This window comes from Anabrus simplex, chromosome 1, assembly GCF_040414725.1.
Source record: "Anabrus simplex isolate iqAnaSimp1 chromosome 1, ASM4041472v1, whole genome shotgun sequence".
In the NCBI taxonomy this organism is placed as follows: domain Eukaryota; kingdom Metazoa; phylum Arthropoda; class Insecta; order Orthoptera; family Tettigoniidae; genus Anabrus; species Anabrus simplex.
Window position 1 is genome coordinate 772,825,676 of NC_090265.1, and position 24,358 is coordinate 772,850,033.

Consider the following 24,358-nt stretch of genomic DNA (forward strand, 5'->3'; position numbering starts at 1 on the left):
CAATTCCTCGAAATTTTCTTGAACGCTCCTTTTATTCTCATTCATCGCTGCATTCACTTCCTTTTTAAATTTTGTACATCCCCTTGTACTTCGGATATCCTAGATCCTAGCGACACGAGTTCTTCTTGCATTATCTTCAGATTCTGTTGCACCATATCAGTGATTTTACTGAAGTTTTCTTGCATTTCAACCTTAATTCCTTCTCTCATATTTCTTTTCTGGTAAACTCTTGCATTTCTCTGATTTACTTCCTCGTGATTTCCTGTATTCTTTCCTGTGATTCACGGATCCTAGTATTTTCCTGTGACTCACGAATTTCGTTCCTCGCAATTTCCTGCATTCTTTCTTTAATTAATGGATTTCCAACTTTATGCTTTCCTGCATTCCTTCTTGTAATTCACGAGTTTCTGTCCTAGTATTTTCTTGTGATTCATGGATTTCTGCCTTAGTGTTTTCTTGTGATTCGTGAATTTCTTGCACCCTGCTTTCCGTGTTTTCTTCTTGCTCACGTACTTCCTGCATTCTTTTTTTCTGTGTTTTCTTGTGACTCCTGCATTTTCGTCATCTTTTCGCTAGTTCCTCTAGCAACAACAAGTATAATTGGCAGTAAACATGGAGGATACGTAGAGAGGGCGGAAACATGCCACAAGAAGGACATCTCAGGAATCATTAATTAACAGAGGGAGTGTACAGTATATGCCAGTATTTAGAGAAGCCAGAAGTATTCAGTCAGCTGTGTGAAAGATTGGTTACAAGGATAATGTCCAGATAGTGGAAGTGACTAATACTAACGAAGTAGTATATGTGGATACTAGCTGATGTAGACGTGCTTCGCTACGGAATTCTACATTGTATACAGAAGTGTAGGTTAGGTAGAGTACACATTGTGAGCAAGACTGTATTAAATTGCATAGCTCTTAACGTTGCCCTGGAAACACGACGGAGAAATCTCCAAACGTCTTTTCTCATTTGAAGACTGCGTTATGGAATTTTCATTGTAATGGTAGGCCCGGTAGCCTACCATCAGTCACAATCAGGTTGGGGAATTGCATTATAATGGCAGACACTCACTCTTCACCTGCCTTTTTACATCCTTAGAAAGACTGCCTTAGTGGTTTTCCCAACTGAAATGAACATAGGTCATTACAATGACCTCAGTAGGAATGGCGCGAGTAAAAGCAATAATTTCACATGAAATACTCGATCAAATAAAAAACCACACATTTTCTCACTTTTGACGAACAGTACTACGCTGCCGATCTAACAGTCCACAGTTCCAGAGCTGGAATGACCAGGCCGCAGGCAGCCGTGACACGTGAACACTCTTCGTTTTTTCGGGGGGGGGGGCGAAGACTGGAGAGTCCCAGGGTAAAAACGATGACCTTTTACTAACCTGTTTCCTAGGAGTACCCGATGAGTCGGAAAATCTCAATTCACTACACTGGCGATGGAAAAATCTATCTGACTTGGAGGCAAATTTTTCCTCCAAGCCAGAGGAGAAACACCCTCTTCACTGCTAATTTGGAATAAAATGAACGTAGAATTTAATAACAGTGAAGAGGAAGAAGCTCTTTTTAAGAAAGGGCACTTTAACGGTTGAATTGTGAGTTATATTTATTGAATTGTGGTGCTGTAATTTAGAATATGCCTAAATTGTAATTCTAGACCAGGTTATACTACTACTACTACTACTACTACTACTAAGTGAGCCTCTGCCTTAAGAGTGCACACTGCTCATTCAAAACAGCGCATCAGAGTAGGGATCGAATAGCTGGAATACTATGATGAACCAGTGAGTTACGTACATGCTAAAGAAGAAAGTTTTCTAACTCCCCAGCTATTTCCCACCAATATTCACTCAGGCCGTTATACTCAGTACGCAGCAGTAATCCCATCTATCTGAGTTGAGCGGCAGCATAAGAGACAAAGAACATCACCACAAACAATGTCAATGTAATGTTTTAGTTGATCAATGGTATGCGCTTTCAATATTGTAGGCCTTCACATTTAGTTTTCTTCCGACTCTTATCATAGTCGGTACGGTAAACTTGAATTAAACATAGATGGTCGGAAATTGTATTCTCTATCAATTTTGTTGTGTAGTACTTTTCGATAGGACCAATGACATAGGTATTTAAAAATTAAATTTTAGGCGCCTTCCCCTAAACTACAATTTCATACAGGGTGAATAAAATTGTTTATAAACTTAGATTGTTGTTTCTTATTACCCGACTCTATATACCGACTTTCATTAAATTCTGTTAACCTATTTTCTCGTTGCTCGGCGTTGATATGGACTTGGCAACAAAAATACAAATTCATGAATATCTGTACTAACAAAGCCGGTATGGTAACAATGTATGACATAAATGATCGGAAATTTAATTCTATATAATTTTAGTTATGTAGTATTTATCGATAGGATCACTAAAAATATAAATATCTGAGAATTCAATTTTAGGCCTTCCCCTAAACTACCATTTCACACAGCGCGAGTAAAATTATTTATAGCCTAGATTGTAGCAGCTCATCCTCCGACTTCACATTTCGATTTTAATTTAATTCTCTTTAGCCGTTTTCTCGTGATGTCTGTACATACGTACACACATACAGACAGACAGAAATTACGGAAAAGGATGAAGTGCATTTCCTTGTTACTATGGACATTACCGATACAGAAATACCATTCTTTTCAAATTCTGAGCAATGTACAGACAAAACTCTTATTTTATATATGTAGATATTATAAGTGTGGCCTCCGGAAAGGCCTGGTGTAGGTCTTTCGATTTGACGCCGTATTGGTGAGCTGCCGATAACCACAGGCCAGTCATCTTGACATGAATTGCATGTAAGCTTTAGGAAGCATTCTTTCTGATTGTATTAGACATGTTTGGAAAATACTACAGTACCTTGTTTCGCAGAAGGTAGTTCGGGTTTAGGAAAGGTAATTCCAGTGAGGCTTAACTTATAGGATTCCAACAAGAATCAGAACTTCAAGTGGACTTTGCCGCTATTGCCCCATTCAAAGCTTTTGATAGGGAAGGTCATGAGAAACTACTGACACAAATTAGAGCAATTGGAGTAGATAAAGGAGTGAGTGACTGAAAAGGTGGCGACATTTCTAGAAAATAGAACTCAGAGGTGAAGTGTCGGGGTCGGGAAAGAACAAGCGTTCTTGCCACGAGTAAATGGAAGCAATGCCAGGACTCAGCAAAGGGTCCCGTGGTCGCCAACCAACACTTCCAAGTTAAGAGACCCTGGCGCCCATTTTATTTGCTTCTTATGACAGGCAGGGCATACCGTGGGTGTTGTTCTAACACCCCATCCACAGGGGGAAGTATTATTGGACCTTCATGTAATACGAGTAAAGAACAGGAATCACAGACAAGGCTATTTGCGGATGATGTTGCACTGTGTACATTTATAAATACTGTACATTACACGATTGTGATTGGCTGCTATAAGTCCTCGGGAATGTTGTGAGAAGAAGAGCAGGCAATGTTATCGTAGTGAACGGGGTCAAAAGTAAGCTTTTGAGTTTCACCAAGAGGAAACGTTCTCTCAGTTTTAATATGTCGAATGATGAGGTGATAGTTCATCATGGGGCTCACTGTAAGTACCTAGGTGTTAATATAAGGAAAGATCATAATTTGGGTGATCATAATAATTGGGTTGTAAATAATGGTTACGGATCTCTTCATATTGTTACGAGGATATTTGGTGGTTGTAGTAACGATGCAAAGGGCAGGTCGTATAAATCCCTGATAAGGCCGCAGTTAGAGTATGGTTCCAGTATATGGGACAGACACCAGGACCACTTACTACGAGAACTGGAAAAGATCCAAAGGAAAGTAGCACAATTTGTTCTGGGTTATTTCCGACAAAGGTGTAGTGTTACGAAAATGGTGCAAACGTTCGGCTTGGAAGACATGGGAGTAAGGAGATGAGATGCTCGGATATGTGTTCCGAGCTCTCAGTAGAGAGACGACGTGGTATGACATAAGTATATGAATAAGCTTGAGTGGAGCTTTTAAAATTAGTAGTATGAAAATAAAGCTGGAATTCAAGAGGAAAAATTGGGTCGAACATTCATTTATAGGACGGGGAGAAAATGACTGGAATAAATTATCAAGGCAAATGTTTGATAAATTTCCGAGTCCTTAGAAAACGTTTAAAAAACCCTAGAAAAACAATTGATAGGTATCGTGCCACCTGGGTGACAGCCCTAGGTGCAGATTATTATTGATTGATTGATTGATTGATTGATTGATTGATTGATTGATAGACCGTCAGCGAAAAGCAGTCCACTTCGATGACATGAGTTTATATCTTGATAAATGACTACATCTTCTTCTCGTCTTAGCTTTACATTGAACATTACACCATTATTTCTTCATTTCAGGTATACATTGTGAAGTACTACACGTCGGCGGGCTATTTCACGTTTGATGCGTCGTGTGCGGGATCACTTGTCAACGACTACTGGGTGTTGACAGCTGCGCATTGCCTCTTCGTGTATGTACATTTATTAATTGTTGATCTTGTGAATATACTCGTAACTTGAATATCAATGCGTCATTATTGACACACTTTAGTATAATATTGCTCACTCTCCTAGGGTACCCGAGAACCGGTTGAAATACTACAATGTTTATCCTGCCAAGGGATCGTCTAGCTTCATTCCGTCTACTGAAGGGATGTTGCACGCCGAATATAACCCAAAAGACTCTTCCAATGACATCGGTCTTATTAGGGTAAGTACAAAACAGCGTACGATTTAGATGTGCTGATAAACTAAAATTACGTGAAAATACACTAGTGTCCAGAATTTTAGCATAAGTTACGAGTAAGCAGGGCAACAGGAAATAGACCGCAAATCGCACGACATATGCACCTACCAACCTTGCGTGTTCGCTCTGTATGGGAAAGGAGTGTTCCCTGCTTTGACTAGCGGCGTAACCGCAAGGTAAACACAGCCAGTGCCTGCGCCCCATATTCCCTCAGTCGTGTTTGCCCTGTTATAGTGTAGGGAGTGTAGCCTCGTGGTGAACGTGACAACATAATGGTACAACAAAGCCATTTGGACTCCGTTTCGGAGGATAGAATACTCGGCCACCAGGAAGCAGGCCAGACACAGACCGAAGTCACCGTATCCTTAAATGTACCACAAAGTGTCATTTCCAGGCTTTGGAGACGATTTCGAGACACAGGAGATGTTAGTCGTAGGCCAGTACCAGATCGACCATGGATAACCACACCACAGCAGGACCGATATCTGGCCTTAACCGCCTGACGAAATCGGAGTGCACCTGCAAGACAATTGTCGGCGGAGCTTGCAGCTGTCTCAGGGGTTACCGTTTCCCGGAAAACTGTGTACCGGAGGCTCAAAACAGCAGGGCTGTTTTCCCGATGCCCATCGGTGTGCGACCTGCTCACTCCAGCACAGAGACGGGCCCGTTTACTGTGGAGCCGTCAGCATCGAAACTGGACCGGGAATGAATGGAGGTATGTGCTTTTCACAGTTGAATCCCGCTTCCGTTTGCAGAAAAATTCCCGCCGCGCATTAATCTGGAGAGAACTGGGTAGCCGATACAACCACAGGAACATCGCGGAACGGGACCAGTAAGGTGGTGGTGACGCCATGTGTGGGGTGGCATCGTGTTGGTGGTCCAAGGAACACTGTTAACGCTCGGAGATACAGGGATGAGGTACTGAGACCACATGTTCGACTATTCAGAGGTGCAGTTGGTCCAGACTTCCTCTTAATGGACGATAATGCCCGACCGCACCGCGTTGCACTGGTGGACGAATTTCTGGCTGGGGAAGACATTCATCGCATGGACTGGTCAGCGAGGTCTGCGGATCTGAATCCTATAGAACATGCCTGGGATGCATTGGGGAGGCGAATTGTATCCCGTCAGCTTCCACCAAGGACCCTCCAAGACCTTCGCATTGCCCTTTCGGAGGAATTGGATCGGCTGCCACAAGAGCTCTTGGACCATCTGATAGAGAGCATGCTACGTCGCTGCGAAGCATGCGTGGCTTCTGGGAGTGACCATACACCCTATTAACAGCATATTTTGTTGTGGATGACATTGTCAATGTTTGTTAATTGTTGTCAGAGGTGTACCTTAGCTATCAGGACCTTTCTGACACTTTTTTTTTTCTTGGACAAGTTGTGTGACATATGGTGTGTGAGTTAGCTTCCGTTTGTTCAGCAATCCGCCTGACATTCGTATCAGGCGGTATGGCCTCATTTAGTGATTATGCTTAACTTTTGTACACTAGTGTATGTAGTTGATGGCGGAATGAGAACAAAAATATGGTGTCAAATATCCCTTTTTTGAAAATGGAGTGATCATAAATATGTCTTTCAATAAACGAAACTCCAATTGACAATTATTATTTTATTTGCATATTACGAATCGGTTTCCGGAGACATCTGTACGGAATTTGAGTTGACGAAAAGTGTAGGAATCACTGTATCCAAAGTGGGAAACTGACTGGGGCCCATGAAACTTCCACCAGTGAAATAGTCAGTTCTCTACAGTACTATGAGATGAGGGCTTCTATATGGCTCTCAGTCATAGCCATCCGTGAGTACTTCACATGGTTGCTAGGTATCACTAATTCTGTGATGCAAATTTTCTGATGACCACTACTAATATGATATATTTATATTAATAGTGAATGTTGTTCTTCCAACCCTTGTCCCGTTTCTCTACGGGGTCGGATATGACTTAAGTTGAATCTGACATGGCGGGTTTTTATGACCGGATGCCCTTCCTGACATCAACCTCTTCAGAGGAGTCAATTAGATGAAATGAATGACGTGATATCTGATAGCAGGAAGGGAGAGCTTGAAACTCGGTGCCAGCACGTAGTCTACTCCTGTCGAATAGCAAAAAGGGCTCTGCTCAAGGCTTAACGTCCCCATCCGACGGACGAATCACCATCAACAGCATCATATGCCTTCACGCCATACGAGCATTGCGGAGAAGTTTGGAATTCTATCTAGGCTTTTGGCATGCACTGTAGTGATTAGAAATGGTATAACACCGCCTCCCCTACCCTGCCCGCCAATATTCTGATTGTGAAAATTTTTCGACCAACGGGACTCGAACCGGCTAATCACGGTGTCAGACCAGACGACTTAACGATCATGGCCACCCGGCGGGCTTATTTATGTCAATAGTTAATACCGGGAGAATATGGTCTGTACTATTGAGGTGGTGGTGGTGATTATTGTTTTAAGAGGAAGTGCAGCTAGGCAACCATCCGCTATATAACACTAACCAAACAGAAACATTAGAAGGGATCCGACACTTCGGAAAATCAAGGTGTCGGCCAAGAAAGACAAGGGCCACAAGGTCGTGGAAATGAAAAACTCCCTAGGCCTCGATTGGTCTAATACCGTCTGGATCGGAAAAGAACAATTGACCAAGTGATGTCAGATAGGCCAGATAAATTTGAGGAGCCTCATACAGGTAAGTGGAAGCAATGCCGTGACTCAGCTAATGGCCCCGTGGTCGCCAACCCACGCTCCCAAGTTGAGAGCCCCTGGGCCACCTTTAGCTGCCTCTTACGACAGGCAGGGGATACCGTGGGTCTTATTCTTCCACCCACACCCACAGGTGATCTGTACTATTGAGGGTCACTGGGATCAACACTTTCTTCAAGATGATTTTGAGAACCTATCCTCAACTAGCTTCTATATTCTTCTGGACACTAAACTGTTAAATTAATGTTTTCCACGTCCACATCAGTAGGACAGTGTACGATATCTATTAGTCACAGACATAGCTGATGTCATCCGTTTAATTGCTACTCACTGCGTAGGGGATTGCGGGAGCAGCAACTCCGAAAAATATCGTAACGGCAACTACGTTGAAGAAGGAATAAAAGAGGGCTGAATTGTTCAGACGGTGAAACGTTGACGTTCTGTCACCAGTCTGTTGTGTTTAATTCAAGTAATAACGGCGGGATTTGAACGTGCTTAAATACGTCAATCTCATGTCGGTAAATTCATCGGCACAAAAAAAAAAAAAAAACTCCCCTGAGCAAAACTCCATCTCCTCGGTCTGTCCCAAAGCCATAGATATAATGAGTATGTAAAATAACGAAATCATTTGCAATGGTATCACTCCATTTTACTATGTGACTTGAAACAGCTTGATAAAGAACAAGTCCTCAGACCACCAATCGCCAGATTGTTAAACGACGTTTGTATTCCTTTGAATGTGGTGTATATTGTAGAGCGTTCCTTTTGTAATTAAAAAAAATGTTTGCCACACGCTTCGGCCTTAATTGTAGCTTAACTTGACATAAAAATGTATTTACTCTATTAAACATTTAAAATTTTATTAATTCTCGTACCATAAATGAATGTGATTATCACTTGGTGGCTTCCAATGAAATACAGTTTAAAATAACTGAATACAAAATAATAGATAATAATAATAATAATAATAATAATAATAATAATAATAATAATAATAATAATAATAATAATAATAATAATAATAATAATAATAATAAACTTTGAAACTGCCATTAACCCAACCATAAGTTGGAAATCTCTCCAACATCTTAAAATATGGAAGAAGAAATACCACCCACTACTGAAGAAATTAAAGAATAATTAACAATCTGAAAAATAATAAAGCTGATATGCAATTAGAGGTTCGTCCTGGGTGTTTATATTGAGGACTGTATCTCGTAATTGATGTATGATAGGCATCCAAGAACTGCTGATTTTATATCCTTCCAAATTCATATTATTCGGGTGTTTCTTGATTTTGATGGCACCACGGATTTTCCTTGCCAGATTCAAAGGGATAGCTGCTACGATCTTGGTCTTGTCAAATGATATTCCGTATCGTGTTTCCTAGGAATGCTTGGCTACAACTGAAATATCTGTGTTTTGGTTCTTGGTGTGACGGATGTGTCCCACTACCTGGCTGTGACAAATACTTTCCAGAATTCTCACGAGACAGCCAGGGGGCTTACGTCAGCCAGAAAGGGCAGGTTATATAAGGCCAAGGTGAGGAACCATTCTCGTAGTGTGATTGCTACCTGAGAGACTGATTACCTCGGACCGAGTAGCGGTATTTCTGTCGCTTTGACAAAGAATACTGCAATATATTCGAAACGTCGGCAAACTGTACGGAATGTACAGAAAACAAAAACACGGTTCAACCGGGAAAAGAAGTAAATAAAGATACTATCAATAAAATAACTACTGTACACTACAATTATAAACTGCTCTGAAGTACAAGAGGTTAAGTGAAATAATAGAAGTGGAGTTAAAATTAAATATAGACAGATTTGTATTATTATCCTACTATGCGCTAACAGGAATTGGAACTGACTTTAATTGCTGAAATATTGAATGTACAAGTGAAAGTGTCTGAAAGACACGCACGACGGGTGGTCAAGATAGTCTCTGGCTGCCCTTCATCCGTGGACAGTACGTACGTCAATGCATTAACAGAACACCATGTATCAATGTGCTGGCCCCGCGGTGTAGGAGGCGCCTGGTTATATTCCCGGCCAGGTCACGGATTTTTACGTGCATCTGAGGGCTGGTTCGATGTTCACTCAGCCTACGTGATTAGAATTGAGGAGCTATCTGACGGTGAGATGGCAGACTCGGTCTAGAAACGCAAGAATAACGGCCGAGAGTGTCCGTCGTGCTGACCACACGACACTTCGTAATCTGCAGGCCTTGGAGCTGAGTAGTGGTCGCTTGGTAGGCCAAGGCCCTGCCGGTCTTTTGTGTTTCTTCGCATGAATGTATTTAACCCTTAGAGACCCAAGTAGAAACTAATTCATATTTTAATGTAATTTTTAAAATCTATGTGTTCTCTTAATCTAAGTGGAACATATCTTGAGTATTTCTGAAAATCAAAATCTGGAATTTATGGGAAAGCGAATCTTTTATAATTGTGAGGGTTAGGTTTAAACTGTTACAAAGATAAATACTCACTTTCGTGAGGGTACACAGAATTCTTTTCCAATTTATTGCAACCATCAAGTCATGGTAAGAGGTACGCCTATTTTTTAATGTTGAAATTTATACAGTTAAAATTACATCACTCCCTTCACTTTTCATGGTCTGGGAGTCTTCAGACCAATTGTCCTGGATTTCCCCTGGACGTACTGCTTCATACTAAATTTTCCTGAAATTTTCCTGTTCGTCGATACTGTAAGATTCATCTTCCATTTCGATTTTCAGGCATCTGTTCCTAACATTATCAATTATCAGCTGAACTTTCTTTAATTTACTTTACTTTAATTTCCACTGGCGTATGCGGCGGTCATAGTTGTTCGCTTTTCTCTTGTAAGTAGTATTAGCAAGTACACTGTGCTGCTGTCTCATAGAAGTCTTCTGGGAAGTACATTCCTGGAGTTCGAAGTTCCTGGAACTGAATACTAGTGTTGTGAACTCCAGGAAGATTTTTCGAATGGAATGGTGTATTTAGTCCCTCCGGGCCACTGTCACTTCTGCTGTACTTGTTATTAGTGATCACGAAGCTGTTTTTGTCCTAGTTAAAAATGTGATAGAAAGGAAAATCTTAAAATAAGGACTATTAGGCAGTACCATACGGATGATAAAACAGACATGATGGGTGATCGGTGGAAAACGGTAAATAAAAATGTAAACAGACCCTGGCATGGGTTTAAAGCAATTGTTGAAGCCTTTTTGCCTTTAGAGGTGGTAAGGAAGGACAAAGATCCACTATATTGTAACAGAGAATTAAATAGACTAAGAATGAGGTGCAGGTTGGAAAGAAATATAGTTAGAAATGACTGTGGAAGGAAGGAACGAGAAATTGAAGGAACTTACTAGGAAATTCAATCTAGCAAAGGAGTCAGCTAAGGATAAAATGATGGCAAACATAATTGGCAGTCATACAAATTTTAGTGATAAATGGAGGAGTATGTTTAGGTACTTTAAGGCAGAAACAGGTTCCAAGAAGGATATTCCAGGAAACATAATGAACAAGGGGAGTGTTTATGCGAAGATGTTCAAAAGGAAGGAGTATTCTGTCAGCAGTGTGTAAAGATTGTTGGTTACAAGGACAATGTACAGATACAGGAGATGAGTAATACTAAAGGAGTATTAAAATTTACCTAATATAACAATTATATTTACAGAAAGATACAAAAGTTGTAAACTATAAAAGCAGCTGTAATTGATAAGGTTTCGGGGGATATACTAAAGACAACGGTTAGGGATATGGTACCATATCTGAAGTACTTATTTGATTATTGTTTGCATGAAGGAGTTATACCAAATGAATGGAGACTTGCTATTGTAGCCCCTGTGTATCAAGAAAGGGTGATAGACATAAAGTTAAAAATTACAGCCCAATCAGTTTGACATGCATTGCATATAAGCTTTGAAAAAAGCATTATTTCTGATTATATTAGACATGATTTCTAAATTAATAACTGGTTCGATAGAAGAGAGTTCGGGTTTAGGAAAGGTTATTCCACTGAAGTTCAACTTGTAGGATTCCATCAAGATATAGCAAATATCTTGGATTCTGGAGGTCGAAGAGACTGTATTGCGATTGACCTATCTAAGGCATTTGACAGTGTTGATCATGGGAGACTACTGGCAAAACTGAGTGCAACTGGACTAGACAAAAGAATGACTGAATGGGTGGCTATATTTCTGGAAAATAGATCTCAGAGAGTTAGAGTAGGCGAAATTTTATTAGACCATGTAATAATTAAGAGGGGAATTCCTCAAGGCAGTATTATTGGACCTTTACGATTTCTTATATTTATAAATAAATAAATGATATAAGTAAATAAGTGGAATCAGAGTTAAGCCTTTTTGCAGGTGGTGTTATTCTGTACAGAGTAATAAATAAGTTACAAGATTGTGAAAAACTGCACAATGACCTCAAAAATGTTGTGAGATGGACAGTAGGCAATGGTATGATGATAAACTGAGTTGAAAGTCAGGTTGTGAGTCTCACAAATAGGAAAAGTCCTCTTAGTTTTTATTACTGCGTTGATGGAGTGAAGTTCCTTTCGGGGATCTTTGCAAGTACCTAGGTGTTAATATAAGGAAAGATCCTAATTACCGGGCGAGCTGGCCGAGCGGTTAGGAGCGCGCAGCTGTGAGCTTGCATCTGGGAGACAGTGGGTTCGAATCCCAATGTCGGCAGCCCTGAAGATGGTTTTCCGTGGTTTACCATTTTCGCACCATGCAAATGCTGGGGCTGTACCTTAATTAAGGCTACGACCGCTTCCTTCAAACTCCTAGCTCTTTCCTATCCCATCGTCGCCATAAGACCTAACTGTGTCGGTGCGACGTAAAACCACTAGAAAAAAAAGAGATCTTCATTGGGGTAATCACATAGAAATGACTTTATATAAAGAGTACAGATCTCTACATATGGTTAAGAGGGTATTTAGGTGTTGTAGTAGGGATGTAAAGGAGAGGGCATATAAGTCTCTGGTCAGACCCTAAACAGAGTATGGTTCCAGAGTATGGGACCGTCACCAGGATTTCTTGATTCGAGAACTGGAAAAATCCAAAGAAAGCAGTTCGATTTGTTCTGGGTGTTTTCCGGCAAACGAGTAGCGTTATGAAAATGTTCAAAGTTTGGACTGCAAAGACTTGGGAGGAAGGCGGCGAGCTGCTTGACTAAGTGGTATGTTCCGAGCTGTTAGTGGAGAGATGGCGTGGAATGACACCAATTGACGAATAAGTTTGAGTGGTGTCTTTAAAGGTAGGAAGGATCACAATATGAAGATAAAGCTGGAATTCAAGAGGAAAAAATGGGGCAAATATTCGTTTATAGGAAGAGGAGTTAGGGATTGGACTAAGTTACCAACGGGAATGTTCAATAAATTTCCAATTTCTTGGCAATCATTTAAGAAAAGGCTAGGAAAACTACAGATAGGGAATCTGCCATCTGGGCGATTCTCCTAAACGCAGATCAGTAGTGACATTGATAGTCACTTCCTACATTAATATCTCATTCACTGCTTTCGAGATCAACATCAGTATTATTTTCTCTGGATTGAGCCCAGTCATCACCACCACTGTCACTTAAATCGAGGTCTGATGTGACCCCTTCAATTATCTGCAATATGCAGTCTGGATCATTCGATAAATCTGACTTGCCCATCAAAGAAAGGTTGATTCAACAGCCTTGACCTAAAATTAAATATGATCAGTTTTATATATACATACCAGGTGGCTCCCGGACGCCGTACTTTCTACATATAAATGTCCCGCATGCATAAGTGATGTGTGGGGTGTCTACCACCTAATTGTAACAGGGAAACTACTGCCAGCTGGCAGGTTCCGTCAGAATATGAAGAGATAAGAAACAGAGTGACACTCGCAGCATGTTACTCAGCGTTCCCGGTCGAATGCACCCCTTGCATTAGTAAACATCGTTTTCGACCGCATACTTCTAGGCTGGTGTATGGTACAGGCGCACTATATATACTGTCTGCTTATCGACAATGGCTAGTGTGTTCAGCAGCGATGAATACACATACATTACATTTAACTGGACTGCCAGGTCGGAATGCAACCGAAGCTCCAAACAGACATATGCCGTCAACACAAGTATGTCACCGAACAGTACCGTGTTTGTTTCATACAAGCAACTCTTTTATCGCGTGGACTGTCTACACGTGTTTAAATTAACACGTTATTAAATTTCCTTTTCTGCATCTTTGGCGTGTTACGAAACAGTTGCGGCGATTAGGGGGTGGGGCGAGAAGGGAACGTCGCCCCCGCCCCTCGCCAATTTGTGGAGTAAACATTACATATTCACTTTAGCCACCTGGAACTAGGAATTATATATATATATTTGTTTCTGCTAATTGCTTTATGTCGCACCGACACAGATAGGACTTATGGCGACGATGGGATAGAAAAGGCCTAGGAGTTGGAAGGAAGCGGCCGTGGCCTTAATTAAGGTACAGCACCAGCATTTGCATGGTGTGAAAATGGGAAACCACGGAAAACCATCTTCAGGGCTGCCCACAGTGGGATTCGAACCCACGATCTACCGGATGCAAACTCACAGCTAACTAGTTTTAAAAGAAACGTTATCTGTACAAGCCTTTGTGTCTTATCTGCTAATTCTTTCCTTTATTTTCTTTAATTTTATTAACATAATGTTTGGCGGAAATAAGCACCAAATGCCGTTCGTCGCGGCTAACCGATTTGTATAGCGCTACGGCAAGTAGTGGAGACTTTGCATGTGCTGTGGGGAAGGGTAGTAGGGGTATAATGTTTTTGCCAAGGTCGTGGACACTGAGTTATAATTCACCCGTATGACGCACGCATTCGTCAGTCTGGCAGCCTCTTCAGTGTCTGTTAGTCCCTTAGTGTGTATTAAAATACTAAATAACTTTTAATTGCATGATCATGCCGTACTTCTATTTAATTGTACCGGCTGAGCTAGCCGTGGAGTTAGGGCCGCGCAGCTGCGAGCTCGCACCCGGGTGATAGTGGTTTCGAATCCCACTACCGGCAGCCCTGAAGACGGTTTTCCGTGGTTTCCCATTTTCACACCACGCAAATGCTGGGGCTGCACCTTAATTAAGGCCATGGCCGTTTCCCTTCCTCGCGAAGCCCTTCCCTGTCTCATCGTAGCCATAATTCCTATCTGTGTCGTTGCGACGTAAAACCAATTGTAAAAAAATATTCTACTATTTTGCTTTACGTCGCACCGACACAGATAGGTCTTATGGCGACGATGGGACGGGAATGGTCTAGGAATGAGATGGAAGCGGCCGTGGCCTTAATTAAGGTGCAGCCCCAGCATTTGCGTGGTGTGAAAATGGGAAACCACGGAAAACCGTCTTCAGGGCTGCCGGCAGTGGGAATCGAAACCACTATCACCAGGGTGCGAGCTCGCAGCTGCGCGGCCCTAACTCCATGGCTAGCTCAGCCGGTACAATTAAATAGAAGTACGGCATGATCATGCAATTAAAAGTTATTTAGTATTTTAATACACACTAAGGAACTAACAGACACTGAAGAGGCTGCCAGACTGACGAATGCGTGCGTCATACGGGTGAATTATAACTCAGTGTCCACGACCTTGGCAAAAACATTATACCCCTACTACCCTTCCCCACAGCACATGCAAAGTCTCCACTACTTGCCGTAGCGCTATACAAATCGGTTAGCCGCGACGAACGGCATTTGGTGCTTATTTCCGCCAAACATTATGTTAATAAAATTAAAGTAAATAAAGGAAAGAAATGGCAGATAAGAAACAAAGGCTTGTACAGATAACGTTTCTTTTAAAACTAATTAGCTGCGAGTTTGCATCCGGGAGATCGTGGGTTCGAATCCCACTGTGGGCAGTCCTGAAGATGGTTTTCCGTGGTTTCCCATTTTCACACCACGCAAATGCTAGTGCTGTACCTTAATTAAGGCCACGGCCGCTTCCTGCCAACTCCTAGGCCTTTTCTATCCCATCGTCGCCATAAGTCCTATCTGTGTCGGTGCGACGTAAAGCAATTAACAAAAGAATATATATAATTCCTAGTTCCAGGTGGCTAAAGTGAATATGTAATGTTTACTCCACAAAGTGGCGAGGGGCGGGGGCGACGTTCCCTTCTCGCCCCATCCCCTAATCGCCGCAACTGTTTCGTAACACGTCAAAGATGCAGAAAAGGAAATTTAATAACGTGTTAATTTATACACGTGTAGACAGTCCACGCGATAAAAGAGTTGCTTGTATGAAACAAACACGGTACTGTTCGGTGACATACTTGTGTTGACGGCATATGTCTGTTTGGAGCTTCGGTTGCATTCCGACCTGGCAGTCCAGTTAAATGTAATGTATGTGTATTCATCGCTGCTGAACACACTAGCCATTGTCGATAAGCAGGCAGTACATATAGTGCGGCTGTACCATACACCAGCCTAGAAGTATGCGGTCGAAAACGATGTTTACTAATGCAAGGGGTGCATTCGACCGGGAACGCTGAGTAACATGCTGCGAGTGTCACTCTGTTTCTTATCTCTTCATATTCTGACGGAACCTGCCCGCTGGCAGTCGTTCCCCTGTTAAAAGTAGGTGGTAGACACTCCACACATCACTTACGCATGCGGGACATTTATAAGTAGAAAGTACGGCGTCCGGGAGCCACCTGGTATATCTTAATGAAATCAATATAGATTTCAAACCAAAGCGCTTAGAAACGTTTTCCAAGAACTTACTAGTGAATATTACTATTTATTATTCAGTTCAGTAATAAAAAAGTGATGAGATGTAGTCATGCTGATATTTAACAAGTACAACGGTCAATGTTTTTGGAATTGCCGACGCCAGTATTGGAAAACGTCAAGAAAAGGCACTGCCTACTTGATCCTCCGAATTCTCACAATCATGTGACATGGGTCCCAACTCCACCACAACTAAACTCTAGTGTTAATACAATTCAGAAACGGCAGTCACAAATGTGAATACCAGGTCTGTAAGGGATATGTGAACCTCAGCTATATTTAATGAATATGGAATTCCAGAAAATCACTTCCCTAACAGAAAGCCTTGCAGTGGAATATGCAATATGTATTTAACACACTGTATTGTTCCCACAGCTACCTAGATCGATGTCCACTATTGACCCCTACTTCAAGACCGTTTCTCTACCTGTACAAGGGCAGCGTCTGACGAGCAACGAAATCACTTACGTTGGATGGGGAGCAACTTCCGTAAGTATCGCCCAGAACGATAACTGTAGCAGTCAGTGGCTGATTTGCTAAATATATTTGTAGCGATAAGTAAATGTGTCCAGTCGAACGATAAATCTATTGATATTTTATTAATTTCGTGACAACCTCTACGATTCTCTGTCGCTAAGAACAACATATCAAACATAAAACAAAACACATGCAGTATTACTACTAACTGTCGCCGCATATCTGTTCCTTGAACGACGGAACATGATGACTGCTGGTCCATTCGCAAACTACCTTTGAATTTAAACAGAGAATTGAAGCATTTTTATCTGCCTGATACCCAACTATTTCAGAGTCATTTCTGCTAATCCTACTTGTGGTATCCTCAATGTTTTAACGCTATGCTAATTCGTACTAGATAACTCGATCAGAAAGAATGGTGCTGAGGAAAACTTTCGTTGTTTACGGTTGTATTAGAATATTTATTCATACGATGAACACATTTCCTGTTACGACAGATGATATATTCTTCGTCACAAAAGAAACGAAGTACTTACCATGGTACCGAGATGTGTGAGCCGTTCATAGAATTCAACAAGCTCAATACATTAGGATAATTACTGAATATTAAAATTAAATTCGTCTGTTTACAGAATGGAGAGACATGCGACTTATTAACGAAATCTATAGCACTGGAAAATGTCAGTAAATCTAATTCCTTTCTCTATTGCATTGTTTCCAGACTACGGACAGCACAGTTGACTCTCCGTATCTTAAGAAATTGGAGCACGTTCCTCTCAACCAAAGCTTATGCTCTGCAATTGGATACGATGAATCTAAGACCCTGTGTTTCTTTCCAACTATCACTACTGGAACCGCGTGTTCGGTAAGTATCATTCTAAAACGAAATGCTGTTACGATATTTTCCTGTGAGTTCTTATCTCTTGATACTAAATACATTACTTGTGCTACACCGTTATTCTACCCTACGTACTTCAATGGTCCACCGGGCTATAGGAAAGGAACCTCTCGGTAGATTGCAACGATATGTATTCAGGGTAATCGAGACAAAAATGTCGGGCGTACCCTGAGAAACGTCAGAGAATGATTAGGAATGATCTGGTGGCTGATCCTTTTCAAACAGACGCGTTGAAGGATATGAAACTAAAACGGTCCTTTTCTGGAAACCAGTTGATAATTATGTCCATAAATATTCAGGGAATATCTTCGGAAAAAGAAGATCTTTTCCAAGTTATTTATAAAATACATTGTTATGACATCGTTTGTGTACAAGAAACACACTGAGACATTAATCAGCATCGGCTAAGAGGTATGCACTTAGTGGTAGAGATACATGATCAACTTTATTGTAGTGCCATTTTTGTTAAGCCTTGTATCGCTCTTATATGAACTGACATTTCGCGGAGGGATGATGATGTAGAGATTCTTACAGTTGAGCTGAATCGCTGTACTCTTTCATCTGTGTATAAACAACCTGGCAGTGTATTCCACTTCCAGAGGTCACGAAATTATGACAATCAGATTGTGCTTATTTTTATTGGAGATTCAGGAGCCACAGCTCTGTCTGGGAATATGAACTCGACAATGATGATGGAGAGGCAGTGCTGGAGTGGGCAAGGGCTAATCAGCTACTTTTGATCCATGATGACAAACTGCCTTCTTCTTTTAATAGGGGACGATGCAATCGGAGGTACAATCCAGACCTAATTTTTGTGAGCGAAGGAATCGTTCAGCAGTGTGTGTGAAGAGCATTGCCCCCCCCCCCCGCCTGCCACATTAGTAGTACTGACCAGTCATAGTTTAGGTTATTGCGGCAGAGCGCCCTATGTTTATACTTACCGTAGACGATTTAATTTCAAGAAAGCTGACTGGAACTTGTTCACTACTTGTTTGTAAGATGCTGTACCTGATTTAGTTAACTTTAGAAATGTTTACGGTCTGTTTGTGGAAGCTGTAAAGAAGAGTTCTAGACTCTTAACTCCTTGTGGATGTCGTACAAACTATGTTACTGGACTCAATAGAGACACGTCAGTTGTGTTATCTGAATACGAATACTTACTTGCTCGAGACCCACTTGGAGAAGAAACCCTTAATAAAGGTTTGGTTTTGTGAACATCATTAGCTGCGAACAAAAGGGAGCGTTGGATTTCCACCCTCGAAGAACTGGATATTTCTAACAGTTGCCAGAAAGCTTCGAGACTATTGAAAAAGCTTAATAATGACTTTATTAAATCCCCGGTGCATGTCAACTTGTCCTCGGATGCTACTGGTCGTCAACTTTTGCTGAACGGGAAAATTGGAGGGCGCATAAGCAGAGCGAATTTGGAAAGGCAATCCGTCGTGGAGACGAGTGACCTCACAGAAGACATCACCATGAATGAATAGAAGGAGCCATTAAGAAGTCCAAGATAGGCGAGGCAAGGTGATTGGATGATATGAGAGTGGAGTAGATTAAACACTTAGGTACCAGGGTGAAGGGGTGGTTTATTTATTTCTTCAATAACTGCCTAAGGTTACCAAAGGTTTGTATAACCGTTAAGTGGCTTGGTTATACAAATAACATAATATTGATAATAAATTTATGAATACAGTAAACACAGTAAACGAAACTTAAGGTTCAACAGAAGCGATGCACTAAAAAAACTGGTTAGAAACATGACAACTACAGAATAGATGCGGAAAGCGTCATGGAACACTGAGAGGTAATGGGAAGTATTGCGAAGAAAGGACGTAGAGGGTAATTGCCCTTGGATAACACACATTTATTTAAAAAAATAAACAAATCAAAACTCATAAAAGAAATAAGAAAACACAATTCAAAAATATTTACATAGTAATCGCGCCTACAGACATGCGCAATGCACAAAGGAAATTTAATCACAACCTTAAAAGGAAGTATGCAACGATGGATGACGATTGAAATGAGGGCTAATCCCAATCTACACAAGGCAGAAAAAATATCCTAACATAGAGGCACAGAAATCTTGCATCACTACATAAAACTCTTCAAGTAATGAGCATAGATTTTCAGCGCATGTGTAGGGCGACACAGAAATACCGGGAGGCAAACCTGAGGGATAAGTTACATTATTAGTTACAAAGTTAAAAAAAGGCCTCCGAAACAAACGGTACAAGATCTTAGTTGAAAACCTAAATCTCGAGGATAGTTTGGAGGAAGACCCGAGTGATTGTCATCCTGAAACCAGGTCAAGGTGCATCAGAGGCTAGGTGCTATATGTCAATGTAATTGAAGTGACACTTCTATAATCCCCTGTGTGGGGGAGGGGTAGAATAACACCCACGGTATCCCGTGCCTGTCATAAGAGGTGACTAAAAGGGGCCGCAGGGGCTGCGAACTTGGGAGCGTGGGTTGGCGACCACGGGCCCTTAGCTGCGTCCTGGCATTGCTTCCACTTACTTGTGCCAGGCTCCTCACTTTCGTCTATTCTGTCCCACCTCCCTTGTTCAACCCTTGTTCATTTCCGACCCCGACGATATTAGGTATCGACACCTAGGGAGTCTTTCATTTTCATGCCCTTCGTGGCCCTTGTCTCTCTTTGGCAGATACCTTCATTTTTGGAATTGTCTTATCCCTTCCATGTTTTATCTCTGATTACTGTTAATAGGGGATGGTTTTCTAGTTGCACTTCCTCTTCGAGATGTACTTTCATGTCATAGGACCAACTTTGGTAGGTCTGTCCAGTTTGAAGAATGTACCTTTGTGTTAGATGTGTAAAATATTTATGAAACTGTGAAGACATAAAATATCAACAGTGGAATGACCCAGTCTTAACGAAGAGCAACTGGGGGTTCCCAGCGAGCAAGGGCGAGTCTATGTAATCTAAATATAGGTCTATATATATATAAATGTCATTGTATGTATGTATTACATCTCCTAAATCACTAGAGCGATTTCAACCAAACTTGATACACTTGTGACTTAGTATCAGGAGACAAACATCGTGAGGGAGAGAGAAGTCAGGGGGGGGGGGGGGGCGGGGCGAGGGCGTGAGATATAAGAATAATCGAAAATAGTGTCGAATCCATAATTTTCGGGGTCGCTGAGATGAATAGTGATACTCCGGATTTTTTAAAGTCCAAGTTCAGTCCCCTTTGGGGTGGGGGTGAGGGGGAGTGAGATATAAAAACAATCGAAAACAGTGTCGAATCCATAGTTCTCGGGATCGCTGAGATTATTAGTGGCACTCCGATTGTTTTTACCCCTTTGGGGTGGGGGTCGAGGAGCGAGATAAACATAATCGAAAATAATGTTGAATACACAGTTTTCGGGGTCGCTGAGAGGAATAGTGACACTCATGATTTTTAAAATCCAATTTCAGCAACGTTTGGGGTGGTGGCGCGGAGGAGTGAAATGCAAGACTATTCGAAAATTGTGTCGAATCAATAGTCCTCGGGGGCGCTGAGATGAATAATGGAACTCAGGACTTCTTATCCCTTAGGGTTGCGGTTCGAGTGGGGTGAGATATTTAAAAAAATCGGAAATAGTGTTGAATCCACAGTTTTCACTGTCACTGAGATGAATAGTCACAATCAGAATTTTTAAAAAGTCCATATTGAACACTCTTTCGGGTTACGGCGAGGGAGGAATAAGACTTAAAAATAATGGAAAATAGTGTCAAATCCACAGTTTTCAGGGCCGCTGAGATGAATAGTGGCACTCCGGATTTTTATCCTTTAGGGGTGGGGGCCGAGAGGGGGAGATATAAAAATAATCGAAAATAGTATTGAATCCATAGTTTTCTGGTGTCGCTGGATGAATAGTGACACTCCTGATTTTTTAGTCCAATTTAAACCCCCTTTGGGGTGTGGACGAAGATAAAATAATAATAATAATAATAATAACAACAACAATTGGCACCAACTCAAGACCAAACTAATTGAAACAGCACAAACACTGATTCCTCTGCAGAAAAGAAAAAAAACACCCTTGGTGGAACGCAGACTGTGAACAAGCCATTCAATCCCGGCAGAATGCATACAATAAGTGGAACAGCAAAAAGACCGATAAGAATCACAAAATGTTTTTGGCAGTCAGGAAAGAGGCAGCGAAATTAATCCGACAGACCAAAAGGAAATTCGAGAAAGATCAACTACTAGAAACTGAAAAGGACTTCGTAAAAAACCACACACGAAATTTCTACAAGAACTTCAAAACAAAGCTAACAGGGTATCAGCCACAAAATCTTTGCTTTAAGAAAGTAAATGGGCAATTTGCACTGAACAATCAAGAAAACTGCACCGAACTTGCAAGGTATTTTGAAGAACTGCTTAACTGCCCAGAGCCAACACAAAGATTTCCACCGCAGGAACCTGACTTCACAAACCCAAATTCAGTACCACCGGATGAAGAAGAAATTACCAAACAGATAATGCGACTTAAAATGAATAAAGCTGCAGGTGAGGATGGGATTATAGCAGAAATTCTCAAATCAGCAGGCCCTAATACTATACAAGAATTCACCGGTATCATCCAAGAGATTTGGGAAACAGAACAAATTCCAGAAGATTGGAAAAGTGCACTAATTCATCCTTTACAGACGTAAATAACTACAGAGGAATCTCATTGGTATCTGTTGCCTACAAAATTTTATCTCAGTGCCTTCTCGATAGAGCCCAACAGCAACTAGAACAAAAATTTGAGAATATCAAGCAGGTTTCAGACCAGGCCGTTCATGTCCAGAGCAAATTTTGAACCTAAAGTTAATCCTAAGGCATCAAAGAATTTGTAGCAAAAATGTAGTTTGTACTTTTGTTGATTTCAAAAAGGCCTATGATTCTGTTGATCGTCAATCACTGTTTCAGATATTAAAAGAACAGGGTCTAGACCGTAAAACACTCGCAATTGTAAAAGAGACATTGACAGACACAAAATCTAAGGTTAAATTCATGGGGGAAATCTCAGACCCTTTTCCGATCAAAACAGGAGTAAGACAGGGAGATGGGCTCTCTCCACTACTCTTCAACTGCGTCCTTGAAAAGGTAATACAGGAATGGCGCAAACAGAAGTCTGTCCTCAAGATTGACCAACCAATCACTCTTGGTAGGGGCAAATTAGCAGTAGACTGCCTGGCATTTGCGGACGATCTGGCAATCTTAACTCGTGACGTTTCAACAGCCATAAACCAGATCGAACTCCTGAAAGAAACAGCGGAAAAAGTCGGCCTCCAAATATCGTTTGAAAAAACTGAATACATGACCTGCAGCAAAGAAGCCCCTAAATTCATGGAGACAAAATATGGCAATATAAAACGGGTCCAGCAATTCAAATATCTCGGTGAAATAATTCAGGAGAATGGAATGGAAACAAAAGCCAATGAAGTTAGATGCCAAAAAATGGAAACTGCGTATAGACTCACCCAAAATATCTATAACAAAAAGTGTCTCTCCAAGCATGCAAAACTAAGACACTATAATACAGTTATAAAACCAGAATGCGTCTATGGATCAGAGACACTAATTTTTAACAGGAAAACTGATCTAGAAAATATTCAGAAAAAGGAACGCAAGATCATTAGAAAAATTTTAGGCCCAAAACTCGTAGATGAACAGAACCCCCTTAGAGGGAAACAGGAAATCAAACAATTTTCTAACATTCACAGCGACATCAGAAAACGCAGATTAAGATTCTTTGGACATATAAAAAGGATGAACCCAGATGAAAACCGAAGTAAAGCCAAAACAGACACAATAAAATCGATTGGCGAAATTAAAACAGATCTCAAACTGGCAGGAATTACACCTGAAGACATCCAAAGCCGGGTTATCTTCAGAACCAAAGTTCATAAGTGGCAAGTTGACCAAGAGGAAAAACCAAAGAAAAGACTGGAACAACATGGTCTCAAGAGAGAAAAGAGGCACACAGCAAACGAATGAAGGAAGTGTGGGCACAAAGAAAGGCAAATGCCTGTCTCTAAGTACTTTGCGTAGTCCTAATGGGCTCATTCGCAAAATATATAATAATAATAATAATAATAATAATAATAATAATAATAATAATAATAGAAAATTGAGTCGAATCCATTGTTTTGGGGTCGCTGAGATGAATAGTGACACCCCGGAATTTTTGTAAGGCCAAGTACAGCCCTCTTTGTGGTGGGGGTAGGAGGGTCTGAGATATTTTAAATAAACGAAAATAGTGTCGGAACCTAAGTTGTAGGGGTCACTGAGATGAACAGTGAACTCCGGATTTTTTTAAGTCCAAGTTCAGCCCCCTTGGCATAGGGGGTGAAAAAGGTTAAAAAAATAAAATGACAAAAATGACCGAGATTATGGATGTATGTGTATGTTTTCCAGCACAGATGTCAACTGAATTTAGCGTAAATATTACTATGTTTGAAGTATGCGGTGGGGACCAGACTCACGTAGAAACTTTAGGGGAAGGGGTGAAATGAAAATATAAAAACGACCAATAATAGTGCCGAATCCATTTTTTCTGGACTGCCGAGATGATTTTAACCATACTTTGTACACTTATGACTTACTATCAGGAGACAAACCGCGTGGGGGTCAAAACATCCCTAGCACACTTAGGGGCGGGGGTGAGGGGTGTGGAATATGAAAATAATCGAAAATTGTGTCGAATGCATACTTTTCGTGGTCGCTGAAATGAATAGTGACTCTCCGGATGTCTTT

At 41.1% G+C, this 24,358-nt stretch overlaps 1 protein-coding gene across 2 annotated transcripts in view; it reads left to right on the top strand.

The window, feature by feature from the left end:
• LOC137496976 (cationic trypsin-3-like) overlaps window positions 1-24,358 on the top strand; it is a 52,661-nt gene that overhangs the window by 18,529 nt on the left and 9,774 nt on the right. Inside the window, exons 3-6 of one of the 2 annotated variants that reach the window (XM_068225215.1) lie at window positions 4,403-4,515; window positions 4,619-4,754; window positions 16,604-16,717; window positions 17,427-17,570. In XM_068225215.1, coding sequence (XP_068081316.1) covers window positions 4,403-4,515; window positions 4,619-4,754; window positions 16,604-16,717; window positions 17,427-17,570 — 507 coding nt within the window. The remainder of the gene's footprint in view (window positions 1-4,402; window positions 4,516-4,618; window positions 4,755-16,603; window positions 16,718-17,426; window positions 17,571-24,358) is intronic. The other variant, XM_068225216.1, reaches the window with a different exon arrangement.